We start from the raw sequence: 14,976 nt of genomic DNA on the forward strand, positions 1-14,976 counted from the left end.
AAAATAGGGGGAAAAATCCCTTAAAAGTCATAGAATCTTAACGAAAATCACACCATCAGAATCGGTGTATGAGAGAACCATACAGCAGAAGTTTCAAGCTCCTATCTACAAAAATGTGGAATTTTGTATTTTCTGCCAGAAGGCAGATCACGAATGCGTGTTTATTTGTTTATTTGTTGTTTTTCCCCCTAGGGGTGATCGTATCGACCCTGTTGTCCTAGAATGTCTTAAGAGGGCTCATTCTAACGGAAATGAAAAGCCATAGTGCCTTTTTTAAGTGGCCAAAAAAATTGGAGGACACCTAAGCCCCCTCCCACGCTCATTTTTTCCCAAAGTCACTGGATAAAAATTTTGAGATAGCCACTCTGTTCAGTATAGTCGAAAAAACTAATAACTATGCCTTTAGGGACGACTTAATCCCCAACAGTCCCCGGGGAGGGGCTGCAAGTTGCAAACTTTGACCATTGTTTACATATAGTAATGGCTATCGAGAAGTTTACAGACGTTTTTAAGGGCGATTTTTTCGGGTTGGGGTGGGGATGGGTTGAGGGAGGGAGCTACATTGGAGGATCTTTCCATGGAGGAATTTATCATGAGGGAAGGGAATTTACATGAAGGGGCACAGGATTTTCTAGTATTATTAAAAAAAAACAGTGAGAAAATAAATAAAAAGAGTTTGTTCAACTGGAAGTAAGGAGCAGCATTAAAACTTAAAACGAACAGAAAATATGCATATTAGGGGGTTCATCTCCTCCACAATACCTTGCTCTTTACGCCAAAGTATTTTTAGCAATTTCAACTATTTATTATATGGCCTTTGTGATTCAGGGGTCATTCTTAAAGAATTGGGATGAAATTCAAGCTTTAGTGTAGACAGCCAGGTATTGACGAGGGGGAGAACCCCCTCATATACGTAACAAAAATGTACAAATATAGAAGTTCGTTACGTTAGTTAATTCTTAAGTTACGTATATTTATTTCAAATAAAAAGGTTCGTAAAAAATAAAAAGTTCTAGTTGTATTTTTAAGGAACCAAAAATCGGAGGGCAAGTAGACCTCCTCCCTCACCCCTCTTAAAAAAATTGTCCTATCAAAACAATGAGAAAGCCATTTAGCCAAAAAAATATCAATATACAAATTTCGTTTTAAATATTCATGTGTGTTGAGCCAAAATCAAATAATGTATTAATTCAAAACTTTCAGGAATTAAATAAAAAAACAAATTTTTTTAACTGCAAGTAAGGAGCGACATTAAAACTTAAAACGAACAGAAAGTATTCCGTGTATGAAAAGGGTTGTCCCCTTCTCAACACCTCGCTCTTTACGCTAAAGTCTTATTTATTGTTTTAAAAAGTTGAGTTGCGAGAAAGAGTCAAACTTTAGCGTAAAGAGCGATGTGTTGAAGAGGGGACAACCCCTTTCATATACGGAATAAATTTCGCATTTTATAAAATACGGTTTAAGTTTTCAAGTTTTAATGTCATTTAAATTTTAATGTCGCTCCTTACTTGCAGTTAAAAAAAATTGTTTTTTTATTTCATTTCATGCCTGTTATTCGATAGGCGCTTTGGTTAGCAAACCAATGTTTTGTCTAGCTGGTCCTTGTAACAATTTCTTTTTGTTTTTCTCATTGATCATTGTCTGTTTTCTGTTTTTTATTTTTTGAAAAAATTCAATAAAGTACCCCTCCCCTTCCTTAGTTTTTTTTTATCTAAAGAAGATTAAATTTTTAGCTAGTGTCAAATCTAGTGGGGATGTAAATCACCCCCCCTAGATTTAAGGAAAATACCGTTTTATTCACAGTCTAGAAAGGCGTCTGGGGCAAAATGATGTAATGAATGATATAATGGGAGATACGAGTATAAATCAGACAATAATATAAAAAATAATCCACCACACCAACTGCTTTTTTTATGGACCATTTTGAAAATGGAATAAAATTTGTATTGGATAAGAACGAGAGCTTCATGACTTCGCCCCCTTCAAGTGATTTTGTGGTTTTCCAACTATAATTCACCTATAAAATTCACCAAATAAAAGTCAAAATTCGATTTTGAGTTTTTACTGTATGAATACTTTACTTTATGGATAGTGAGTTACATTTTATATTAATATCTGATTTACATTTCATTTATCAAATCTAAAATTAAAGAAATTATTAGGTAAAAAAAAAAATTAAGTCTGACCAAGTTTGCTATTACTTTGTATGCATTTTTGACTCTTTTATTAGTAAGCCTCTCTAGAATTTTATTGAGGTTTCATTTTGTAAAAAAATTAGCATTCTGAATTTCAAAATCCGTTGTTCCGGGTTCAAGGCTCATTGGAACCTTGTTTTAATTTATATTAATTGTAATTTAGATTGTGGATTTAATTTGTCAAAGTTATGTGGTATAATGGTTGTCATGGTTGCCTTTGGATTGAATGACCTGAGTTCAATCTCGACACACCGAATTTTTATTGGAGTTTCATTAATAGTAAAATAAGTTCTGGAAGTGTATTTTTTTTTAATTTGCTAATAATTTCTCTGGTTCAGTTTCCTAATAATTTTCAAGGAAGCAGCAGCGAATATTATACGAAATTCTTGCAATTTGCGAAACAAAATCGATATATAAGAAACGAAATAAATGTAAAAAACATTGGAGCTGGTGCAAGTTCTAATGATTTCCATTCTGATTTGAAGTGACTGTCAATAGTTTTTTTTGTGCTGAAAGTTTTTTTATTTTCTTAAAAATATTTTCAAATTTAGTCAATACAATTTTACAATTAAAGACTGCTCCGTTTGAAATAATGTCAATAATGTAATTCATGATGCACTATTTTTTGGGTGACCTCAAGATGAAAACAGTTGCAATATATGTATTGATACTAACATGTACTGCTAAAGTTGTTTGGAATGAAGAAATGGAATTTTAGGTAAATTTATTAGATTTTTTTTTTGATTGTTAAATTTGCAAGGGAAGGCTATAGGAAGATGTTAGCATATTTGTGGTTTATCTTTGGACTTTGCTTGTTTGAAAACTGTAATGTAAAAATCGGAAATGACGACTAGTAAGAACAACTTCAGGACGACTTCAAACAATTTAAGAGCTTTTGAAATGACGAATGTTACGTTTATTCCGCGAAGTTTCATTAAACTTATAAATGAAATAATAAATAAGTAAGTAATAAGTAATAAATAAGGAATAAAGTAATAAGTAATAAATAAGGCCGAATGGAACGAGAAACAGTGCAGCGATAGACACAAAATCAACAAGAACAAGAGGCACGACACTTTTATGATTAAACAACTCCTTGGTTAGATTTCCAGGTTTGACCGATGGATGAAACTTCCCTTCTTAACGCTTTTTTGTCAAGTTTGGTTAGATCAATACTACAGCATCTTGATATGGTTTGAAGTTCTAAGAGGGGGATGTTACCAGATAAAACACTTTTGTCTATATAGTGGCTTTACTAAATTTTATTGAACCTCGTCTAAAATATTCAAACAACAAATTTAGCCATATAATGATTTGTGTCTTTGACCCAGCTCTCTTTTTACATGGTTTTAAACCCCATTTTAGCATGTCTTGGGTGGGAGCAGTTTTAGGGTATATTAAGCGCATTTGTCTTTTATACCTACAGAAGGAGGGGGTTATTGGAGAAATCCCCCCAGCTTGAATAGCCAATTGAATTAAGGACTTCTGGAGAATTCAGACCATTACGGTTATACGATGGTTTTGCGTAGATCTTTTCTCGGAGAAGCAAAAGAGCTTATTCTTCAGCCTAGTCATGGCGCTGGTCATGAAGATATTTCTTAGATTTAAATATTAATCTTTGTGATAATAATAAATTAAGTTTTAAAATGTATAATAAAACGGATGATTTTGATTTTGAAGTGATTAGTTTCCCATTCCCTGAAAGTAATATACACTCAAATATCACATATTCAGCGTTTTTCTCACAGTTACTTCGTTATGCAAGGATTTGTAGTAATTATATTGATTTTAAAAATAGATGTAAAATCTTAAGCCAAAAATTGATATCACGAGGTTTTTCTGCAAATAAATTAACTTGGCAATTTAAAAAATTTAGTTTTCATTATAACGAACTTTTAAATAAATATCGAAAGAATTATCTAGAAATACTTAAAGAAATTTTCAACACTTTCGGAGGTTCGAGAAATGTTGTCGCAGCGCCATTTATTTTGAATTGTGTTTCTAATTGAGCGGATTTTCTTAAAAATTAGCCACATGGTAAAGATGAATTCTACAATTGTTTAGTTTATTCAGGTTTTTTGTAATGTGTTAATATTTGTGATTTGGTAAAATTTATAATATTTAGTTTGCCTATTGTTGCTAAAGGGAGGGATATATTAACAGGATAAGCTTGTTTTGGTTTTACTTGGTTGTTTTACATTTGCTGTTTTTTTTTTCTTTCGTAGGCATGTATTTTGGGGGTGATACCTGACGCGGGGATGCCATGGGTATTCTTTGGTAGCCACAACACTGTGCTGGGTAGAGAATTTAGAGTGGCGAAACCCTATATAGGCCAGTGTATTCTCCTGATGAGCCCTTATGTTGGGTGTTGCCTCTGAATTATTTGTCTATATTATTTTTTCTATTGTTTGGTAAATGACGACTTATACTTATTGACGACATGACTGCCTGTTCATGGATTATTCTTTATGGTTGATTGTGTGTGGCTATGCTGTTTGACCTATGTCATTGTATGGATGAGTAGGGTTAAGGCCTCAGTCAAGTGCTTGTCTATATTAATCACTAATTTAGGAAAACAGTCTTCCTTTTCTCCTTCTGTCTCTCTCTATCTTTTTTTGTGTGTGTGTGTTTGTGCTGTTTCATTGGTGATTTCTCTTTTCATGATATTATTCCAGGTTGGATCCAGTGCTGGTGGAGAAAATTTTTTTAGTTTTCTCCCCGACAGACCTTTACCCTGGTCCAGGTTTTTAACCTAATTAAATAAAAAAAACAAGTTTTTTCAACTGAAAGTAAGGAGCGACATTAAAACTTAAAACGAACAGAAATTACCTCGTATATGAAAGGGGCTGCTTCCTCATCAACGCCGCGCTCTTTACGCTAAAGTTTGACTCTTTCTCTCAACTCTTCTTTTTAAAACAGTAAAAAACTTTAGCGTAAAGAGCGCGGCGTTGATGAGGAAGCAGCCCCTTTCATATACGAGGTAATTTCTGTTCGTTTTAAGTTTTAATGTCGCTCCTTACTTTCAGTTGAAAAAACTTGTTTTTTTTATTTAATTTCTGAACGTTTTTGAATCAATGCATGTTTTGATTTTGGCTCTCCGTAGAGAAATAATTATAACGATATTTGGATATTTTTTTTTTTGGGGGGGGGGGCTAAATGGCTTTCTCATAATTTTGATCGAATGATTCTGAGAAAAAAAGAGCGGGGGAGGAAGCCTAGTTGCCCTCCAATTTTTTGGTTAATAAAAAAGGCAACTAGAACTTTTAATTGTTTACGAATCTTTTTATTAGTAAAAGATATACGTAACTTATAAACTAGCTTACGTAAAGAATTTTTTATTCTCATGTTTTTATTACACATATGAGAGGGTTCGCCCCCTCGTCAGTACCTCTCTCTACACTAAATCTTAAATTTTGGCCCGATTCATTAAGAATGACCCCTGAATCACAAAAGCCGTAGAATAAATAGTTGACATTACTAAAAATACTTTAGCGTAAAGAGCGAGGTATTAGGAGGAGGTGAGCCCCTCATATGGGTAATAATTTCTGTTCGTTTTAAGTTTTAATGCTGCTCCTTACTTCCAGCTGAAAAAACCTTTTTCATATTTATTTTTTCATTGTTTTTTTTTTTAAATAATGCTAGTAAATCCTGCGCTCCCTTCATGGAAATTTTCTTCCCCCATGACAAATTCCTCGATGGAAAGTTCCCCCAGTATATCCCCCTCTTTTCAACCCCTCCCCCCAACCAAAAAATCCTCCTGAAAACACCTATACACTTCCCAATAACCATTACTATATGTAAGCACTGGTCAGAGTTTTTAACTTATAGCCCCTCCCACGGGGACTGTGGAGGAGTAAGTCGTCCCCAAAGACATAGTTATAAGGCTTTTCGACTATGCTGAATAAAATAGCTATCTCAGAATTTTGATCCGTTGACTTTGGGAAAATAATTAGCGTGGGAGGGGGCCTAGGTGCCCTCCAATTTTTTTGGTCACTTAAAAAGGGCACTAGAACTTCTCATTTCCGTTAGAATGAGCCCTCTTGCAACATTCTAGGACAACTGGGTCGATACGATCACCCCTGGGAAAAAAACAAAAACAAAAAAACAAACAAATAAACACGCATCCGTGATCTGCCTTCTGGCAAAAAATACAAAATTCCACATTTTTGTAGATAGGAGCTTGAAACTTTTACAGTAGGGTTCTCTGATACGCTGAATCTGATGGTGTAATCGTTAAGATTCTATGACTTTTAGGGGGTGTTTCCCCCTATTTTCTAAAATCACACAAATTTTCTCAGGATCGTAACTTTGGTGCGTAAGACTAAACTTGATGAAACTTATATATTTAAAATCAGCATTAAAATGCGATTCTTTTGATGTAGCTATTGGTATCAAAATTCCATTTTTTAGAGTTTTGGTTTCTATTGAGCCGGGTCGCTCCTTACTACAGTTCGTTACCACGAACTGTTTGATATTGTTAATTATTGGTGAGATAGCACTTATGCAAATTTCATGTTCTTTCATGTTTTTGTTTATGTATTTATTGACCTTGGCATGTTTTTTGGACTTTGATTGTTGGATTTTGATTTGGATGTTGGTTTGTTTTGGATTTATTTTCAATAACTTTTATGCAACAAAACACAAATATTAGCCTCGGAACTCAGAACGATTTTTTGAAAGTTAGTAAGTGTAAAAGTCGTTGTTTTCTTTGCCAAGATCATTTTGTCCCACGGACTTCTGTTAAGAGTACATTGTATAATAAAAAATTTTGCATCCAAGTTACGTGGTAATGTTAAATGTAGAACAACCAATGTAATTTACCTATTAGAATGTAATAAATGCTGCCTACAATATGTGGGGGAAACAACTAATAATATATATAAAAGATTTTCTGGACATAAGACAACAGTTAATAATGAAAAAACTAATAACTATCTAGTTCAACATTGTAATAATGATAAATGTTCCATATCAGATATAACTGTTCCTTATCAGTTATAACTGTCACAATTTTAGAAAATTTAGAATTAGAAAATTTAAATAAAGAAGAGAAGAATAATAGACTACGTAAACAGGAGGATTTCTGGATCCATACTCTTGGTACAGCTTATCCTTTTGGGCTAAATGATCGTGTAGCAAAATATGGTGACATGTCTCATGTTGTTGTTAAATGTATTGATGGTTTTATGGACCATCCTTCTTTTACTTGTCCTACTAAACGTAAAAAACGATCGAGAGGAAAAATAATTGAAAAAATGAATTAGATGTACATATGCTTTCTATAGATCTATGCCAGCTACTTGAATCTAGGGGTATGATTTCTGTAATAAAATGTCTAAATAATTTATCCAAGAGGAATTTAATCAAACTTTTCTGGATTGTTAAGAATAATACAGCTCTTGATTATAATTTTAAAGTAATATGTGATACAATTTGCATTCTAACTAAAACGAAATTTATTTCAAAAAAGAAAAAGTTCGATAAGATTAGTAATAAGGATAACAGATTATATTTACCTATTAATTTTACTTGTAAGCAGATTGAAGATATTAATTTACCAGAAATTTTAAATCAGCGGCATGTGAAACAGGCCCTTCCTAGTAATTTGAATTATAATGATAGTCCAGTTTTAACTTATAAATTTTCAAAAACTATTGGGCAAATTATTTTTAATTATAATTTAATACTAAAAAGACTAGATAGTGATATAAATTGGAAACCGGTTTGTAATTGTAAGCAACTTGGCCCATTTGTAAATCCTACTTACAAACATGTTATAACAGGGGACTTGTCAATAATAAAGCAAGATGATCTTCAAATTATAATGAATAAAGGGGCTAATTTCCGTCTTTCTCATCATCTGAAACCATCGAGTGTTCTTGATGGCCTGGAAAATGATTTTGATTTATTTATTGATAAGTGGTGTAAGAAAGAGAATAAAAATAAAGAGAATTTTCAAAGTTGGAAGAATTTAATTATTAGTAGAATAAGAAATAAAATATATTCTAACTTAAAAAATAGTAACACTAAATCATTATTTCATAATGCGAAGATTAAACAAGCAATTGCTAATCTAAAGAATGAATTTGTAATTTTCCCAGTGGATAAAGCTAATAATAATTTTGCCATAATTTGTCAGAAGCTGTATTGTGATTTCTTAAAAAGGGAGTTATGCACAACTAATGTTTACGAAAAGGTAAATATAGAGGATGAGAATTTAATTGAAAAGACTGAAGAAATACTTTTTAAAAATTTTAATATTAAAATAAATGACAATGATAAAAAGTTCCCTTTCCTATATTGGACTGTTAAATTTCATAAGAATCCCCCTAAACCACGGTTTATTGCTGGAGCAGCTAAATGTCCAACCCGCATTGCTGCTACTGACCTCTCTTTAATTTTAAAGGAAATTGTAAATAAACTTAAAACCTATTGCTCTGGTATTAAAAAATTTTCGAATTTTAATCCATATTGGAGTGTTAATAATTCACTGCAGGTGATAGATTCTTTAACAATGGTTTCAGCTAAAAGAATTGAGTCTTTCGATTTTGCGACAATGTTTACTAATTTATCACTTAATGTAGTGTTTGATAATTTAAAAACTTTTATCAAGAAATCTTTCCTCTTATCTAGTAAAAGGTTCTTAAAAATAGACATTTATAATAAAAAAGCTATATGGACAAATTGCTTTAATACTACAGTTAACTTGAGATGTTACAGCTTGGATATGATTTTTGAGTTATTAGAATTTGTTTTATACAATACTTATATAAGATTTGTGGGTGATTTGTACAAGCAAATTGTGGGAATTCCCATGGGGGGGGGGAATGCCAGCCCATTTATAGCTGACTTGTTTTTAAGTCAACTAGAATATAAATATATAATCCAATTAATTTAAAACATGCTTTGTCAAATAATAAAAGATATTTAGATGATATTTTGGTCTTAAATTGTAAGGATTTCATTGATATTTCTAAAAATATATATCCATCAGAGCTTATTCTTGAGCCTAGTCATGGCGCTGGTCATGAAGATCATTTCTTAGATTTAAATATTAATATTTGTGATAATAATAAATTAAGTTTTAAAATGTATAATAAAACGGATGATTTTGATTTTGAAGTGATTAGTTTCCCATTCCCTGAAAGTAATATACACTCAAATATCATATATTCAGCGTTTTTCTCACAGTTACTTCGTTATGCAAGGATTTGTGGTAATTATATTGATTTTAAAAATAGATGTAAAATCTTAAGCCAAAAATTGATATCACGAGGTTTTTCTGCAAATAAATTAACTTGGCAATTTAAAAAATTTAGTTTTCATTATAACGAACCTTTAAATAAATATCAAAAGAATTATCTAGAAATACTTAAAGAAATTTTCAACTAATTTCGGAGGTTCGAGAAATGTTGTCGCAGCGCCATTTATTGTGAATTGTGTTTCTAATTGAGCGGATTTTCTTAAAAATTAGCCACATGGTAAAGATGAATTCTATAATTGTTTAGTTTATTCAGGTTTTTTGTAATGTGTTAATATTTGTGATTTGGTAAAATTTATAATATTTAGTTTACCTATTGTTGCTAAAGGGAGGGATATATTAGCAGGATAAGCTTGTTTTGGTTTTACTTGGTTGTTTTACATTTGCTGTTTTTTTTCTTTCATTGGCATGTATTTTGGGGGTGATACCTGACGCGGGGATGCCATGGGTATTCTGTGGTAGCCACAACACTGTGCTGGGTAGAGAATTTAGAGTGGCGAAACCCTATATAGGCCAGTGTATTCTACTGATGAGCCCTTATGTTGGGTGTTGCCTCTGACTTATTTGTCTATATTATTTTTTCTATTGTTTGGTAAATGACGACTTATACTTATTGACGACATGACTGCCTGTCCATAGATTATTCTTTATGGTTGATTGTGTGTGGCTATGCTGTTTGACCTATGTGATTGTATGGATGAGTAGGGTTAAGGCCTCATTCAAGTGCTTGTCTATATTAATCACTAATTTAGGAAAACAGTCTTCCTTTTCTCCTTCTGTCTCTCTCTCTTTTTTTGTTGTGTGTGTGTTTGTGCTGTTGCATTGGCGATTTCTCTTTTCATGATATAATGTCATATAATAGCCATATCTGACAATCCTTTAAAATTTGTCATGTGCCTTGCAACCCTACTCCTCCATTCTAGAATAGGTATTTTCTGAGGCGTATAATGTTTTTAACTTATTTTCGACTTCTTAGAAAAAATGTATTTCACTAGAAAAATACAAGATTTTGTGTTTTTGCATCTAGATTTTGTTTGAATTATGGCAAGTTTTAATAGCTTGTTAAACCCCATCATAAATACAATAGTATTTTCTTAAAGGGGTGCCTGGATTCGGACTGTTGCTGGAAGACACAAAAAGCTCTGGAAGAAAAATTGCAAACGTCGTCGACGTTACGCCCATCATCTAATTTGTAATGAAACTTATAGTAGAAAGCTAGATGCCATGGTATCCAAATACTACAGAAGAAGAAGATATTTTATCGAGGACATCTATGAGCCCTACCATGACAGGGAGAATTTTGGATTGACGAAGAAAAACCACGGTGGTGGAAATTTTTGGCTTAATAGAGCTCTTGAAAAACAATATCCCACTGTGTAAGATTTTAGTTAAAATTATATAAATAAAATTTGTAAATAATTAACCTGGAAAGATCTATTTTTAATTCTCCAGATAAAAAATTGTTGCTATCGTATTTGTCTGAAAGTAGAATGCTCTACTCTTCCGTGCAAAAAGTGGGGTAGCCAAGTAGCAATGCTACTTGGCAGTTTTCAAATTTGTTGGCATATTTTGTCTGAAATACAATTCTTAATGTATAAGATACTTCTTGCTCAAAGAAAAGCTGACAAAGCACTAGTTGTGCTGCTAAAGTGTCGGCAGCTTTCGGAATTCTGTCGAATTCTGCTATTGGCAGCTTTGGAACTTTTCCGATGCCTGGCTCTACTTACTTAGCGGAAAATAGTGATAAGTAGATCGTTCATGAATTTTAGGTTTTCAACACATTCTTTTTCCTTTTTATTTTTCAGGTTTCTTTTGTTCTTTTGTTGCAGTACAATTTAATACTTAAAAGTATGAAGTTGAAACTGTCATTTTGTTCATTTCTAGCACCATTTAAGGGCTAACAGCTGTCAGGTATATTTATATATCGAAGTATATATATATATATATATATATATATATATATATATATATATATATATATATATATATATATATATATATATATATATATATATATATATATATATATATATATAATCGATCTCTGAGGCAGAAAAAACAACTAATGCCATCTAGCGGAATCAAATAATAAAAGAAACTACAAAATCGAAATAAATACATTAGTTTTTCATTTTCTTTTTTCATCTTAAATTTATTTTTTAAGCATTGATCTACATTATTTAAATAAGTAAATAAAATAGTAGTTCAGTTTTCTCTTTGTCATCCAGATTTCTAGATGTCATCCAGAGGAATTGTCTACGGATAGTTTCGGGAACTTTTATTCCAGATGTTCTATCCAGGGAAACATTCCACTGTCTTATATAAAATAAAAATCTCTTTTGTTCTACTTGTTGTTTATGATGGAAAGGCAGTGTGGTCTACGTCGCTATTTAGTTTTGGGAACCCGTTTGACTGGCCGTATCTCTAAGTGTAAGCTGTGCGAAAAATGTAATTCTATTTCACTTTCTAAGGCTATAACGAAAGAAAGGTTGATATGGGCTAGGATAGCTTTTGCGGATGAAGGATAATGGGTGCCATTTCAGTGGATGATGGGTGCCTTTTCAGCCACCCATCTAGGGCCAAACAAAAAGCAGTCGTCCCGGAATGGGATAGGAAGAGGTCGTAAGGAAGGATTTAAGGGAAACCAGAACTTCTTGGGGGGAGGGGGTAAAGAGGTAAGCTTTGGATGGATGGGGATGGAGGCCAACGCAGCTGCGTTGGCCTCAGGTGGCTTAATGCTACAGTGAGCTGTTGTTAGTAGTAGTAGCAGTAGTGTTTTTATTTTCCTTTACGTTAGGCCAAAGATAAGATAAAATAATTTCTTTTCTAAAACGGGATAGGCAAGGGCTTATTTAGGATTTTGGTTCGGTGATAGAGGGGGCATCATATAAAAGGTACTAGAACCTGAGAAAATTAATAGCAACCCATTCTGTTATTGTCACTGTCTCTTTCTTTATGAGCATTTGCATGCAAGGTTTCTATTAAGCTTATTTATTATTACGGCAAGAAGATTTCTAATAAATAAGTCTTGCCTCTAATAAATAAATAAGTTTAATAAATGAGTAATAAATAACCAATAATAATATATAAATAATGTTATAAATATATAATATATATTATTATAAATGTATATTATATTTATTTTATAAAATATATATATATATATAAAATATATAATATATTATATAATATATATAGTATATTATATATTATAAATATATGAATAATAAGTAATAGATAAGTTTTCTAATAAATAAGTCTTGGACAAGGTGCTGACTCCTGCCAAGGAGTTGTCTTTCTCTGTTAGACTTGGATTGAAAGTGGTCATAGGCAAGGAACTTATCAAAGATACAAAATATTTGGATTCTGTCAAATTAAAAAAAGAAAAAGAAAATGCTAACGGGTCTGGAAACAGGTAATATAGGTAAATACCTTACAAAATAAAATGTATTGCTTTGACTAAAATTTCTCACATTGACTGGACCAGCTTGGCCGCGTAGTTAGCTATTTCGTTGCTTGGAAGTTCCGTTGTAAAAGTAGCCGAGTACGACACATTGTTTAAAATAATTAGAACTTGGGTGTACGCTACAAGTTATAGATTGAAGAAACAGGAATTTCATCTGATTGGCCAACGACCCATATCTAATATCAACATATACACTTTGAAATAAGTTTGCAGTGCGGCAAATTTGGCTATCAAAAGAAGCTATTACTCCAATTGAGATTCACTTATTGCCTGCCGTGAGCACCCAGCCACCTTTAGACAAAATGTTGAATATCTAACTATTCTAGATTTTTTGGTATTTAAAAGGCTCAGATGGATATGCCTTGGGCCATATTGTCAACAAGTTGTCTAAGGTACCTCACCTTAGATAGATAGATAGATACTTTATTTCGTGATTAAACCGAAAACAGGCATTTCACAGAAACAAAAACAGAAAAAAAAACTCTACAAAAAGAAAAAAATGAACCCTAAAATTACATTTTAAAATATATTTTCATTATATTTACATGCCTATTAATATTTCATAAATGTAAGATATTGAAGAAAAAATATGGGTAGGTCACTTCATTGACAGTTTTTAATGATAAGATCTGATTTTCTGGTAAACGTGTTACTATCTGAAAATGTATAAGGCTTAGTATAAAAATCAAACTTATTTACTCAATATTCTATATTGATTATCTACACGTCTCCCAGACATAGATTTCCCCACTCCGTGATATTTATAATTAATTCTTTTCATGAACTTTAATACAAACTTAGGCGGAAATCAAGCGAAGTTATTAAATATACGCTCACTGCATTGTGATTTTGGATTTCTACATTGCAATATTAATCTAGTGGTTTACAAGTTCCATAAAACGTACAAACTAGACAGAAGATCCTTCCAGCTGAGGTTCATCCCAGGGTGGGAGGACATCGACGCAGCGGCCCACTTGAGGGAAGATTGGATGCTACTCACTGACGCACTGAGCATCTGGAGGCACTGGAGGAACTAAGGTCTGAGGTAAGGGCTAAAAAACGCTGGAAGCAATTTATGGATGACTTAGTCTGAAGGCTTCATTTTTTTACGCTAATTTTAGTGTCTTAACGATAAAAACTGAGAATTTGGGCTAAGTATTAAATTAGCAATAATTCATTTTTTTAACTGATTAAGTATTTTGTGGTTGTGATTTTTATGATGGAAGTAAAGAAATAGAGAGTTGCGAGGTGGTATTTTGACGGTAATTTGTGTGGGTGTGGAGCATACCTCCGTGGCTACGGCACTATGGCTGGGGAGTTATAGAGTGAGGAGCTTCATGGCCACCAGATTTTGGTGTTTTGGACCAAGGACTGAAATTGCTGCGCCGTTCTATCAATATTTTCTAGCCCAATGTAAAAGTATTAAAAAGGATTGATAGGGTGTTATTTCTCAAACCGATTCACAAATACTAATTAATATTTCTGTTAGTATTAAAATTCTTGCCCCTTTGGTTAATCCAACCTATGGTCCAAGCTAATTACTGAGAAAAAAATATTTTCCCGTTTGAACTAACTGCAGGTATAATGCCAAAGATTACAACTCTTAAGTTATTTTCTTTATTGATACAAATTAAGACTCCAACGAATTCATAAGCTATTATTTACTGGCAATAAAATGAACGTATGAAAAATCAAAATGAAAACATGATGAACATACATTTTATAAATGTTGTTTGGTTTTTACCAGGCTGGTATGGAATAGTTTCCAAGTTCTGACCAGTAATAAATGATATCTTCATTATATCTAATGATTGATTTAAGTTTTGTTAATGATTTTAAATTTGTACAAAGTCAGTAAAACGTTTAGCTATCAGAAATCCTTGGAGCTTAGCGCTATGGATAGAAAAACATAAAAAATAAGGTAATTTTTTAAAAGATAGATTTTAGAGAATTTTTTGAAGTATAAACACATCACTCAAAGAGAGAAAAAATATGGTATGAGATGTTTGGTTGGTCACCCTTAACAAAAATATTACAAAAAGACGTAACGTTGA

General features: G+C 32.3%; 1 protein-coding gene across 1 annotated transcript in view; it reads left to right on the plus strand.

Moving 5' to 3' along the window:
- The window catches only part of LOC136026958 (large ribosomal subunit protein bL35m-like), a 29,444-nt gene extending 18,565 nt beyond the window's left edge, over nt 1-10,879 (plus strand). The window contains exon 4 of the mRNA XM_065703816.1: nt 10,557-10,879. Coding sequence (XP_065559888.1) covers nt 10,557-10,836 — 280 coding nt within the window. The 3' untranslated portion in view covers nt 10,837-10,879. The remainder of the gene's footprint in view (nt 1-10,556) is intronic.
- The last annotated feature ends 4,097 nt before the right edge of the window (nt 10,880-14,976 follow it).

Source organism: Artemia franciscana, chromosome 5, assembly GCF_032884065.1.
Source record: "Artemia franciscana chromosome 5, ASM3288406v1, whole genome shotgun sequence".
Classification (NCBI taxonomy): Eukaryota; Metazoa; Arthropoda; class Branchiopoda; order Anostraca; family Artemiidae; genus Artemia; species Artemia franciscana.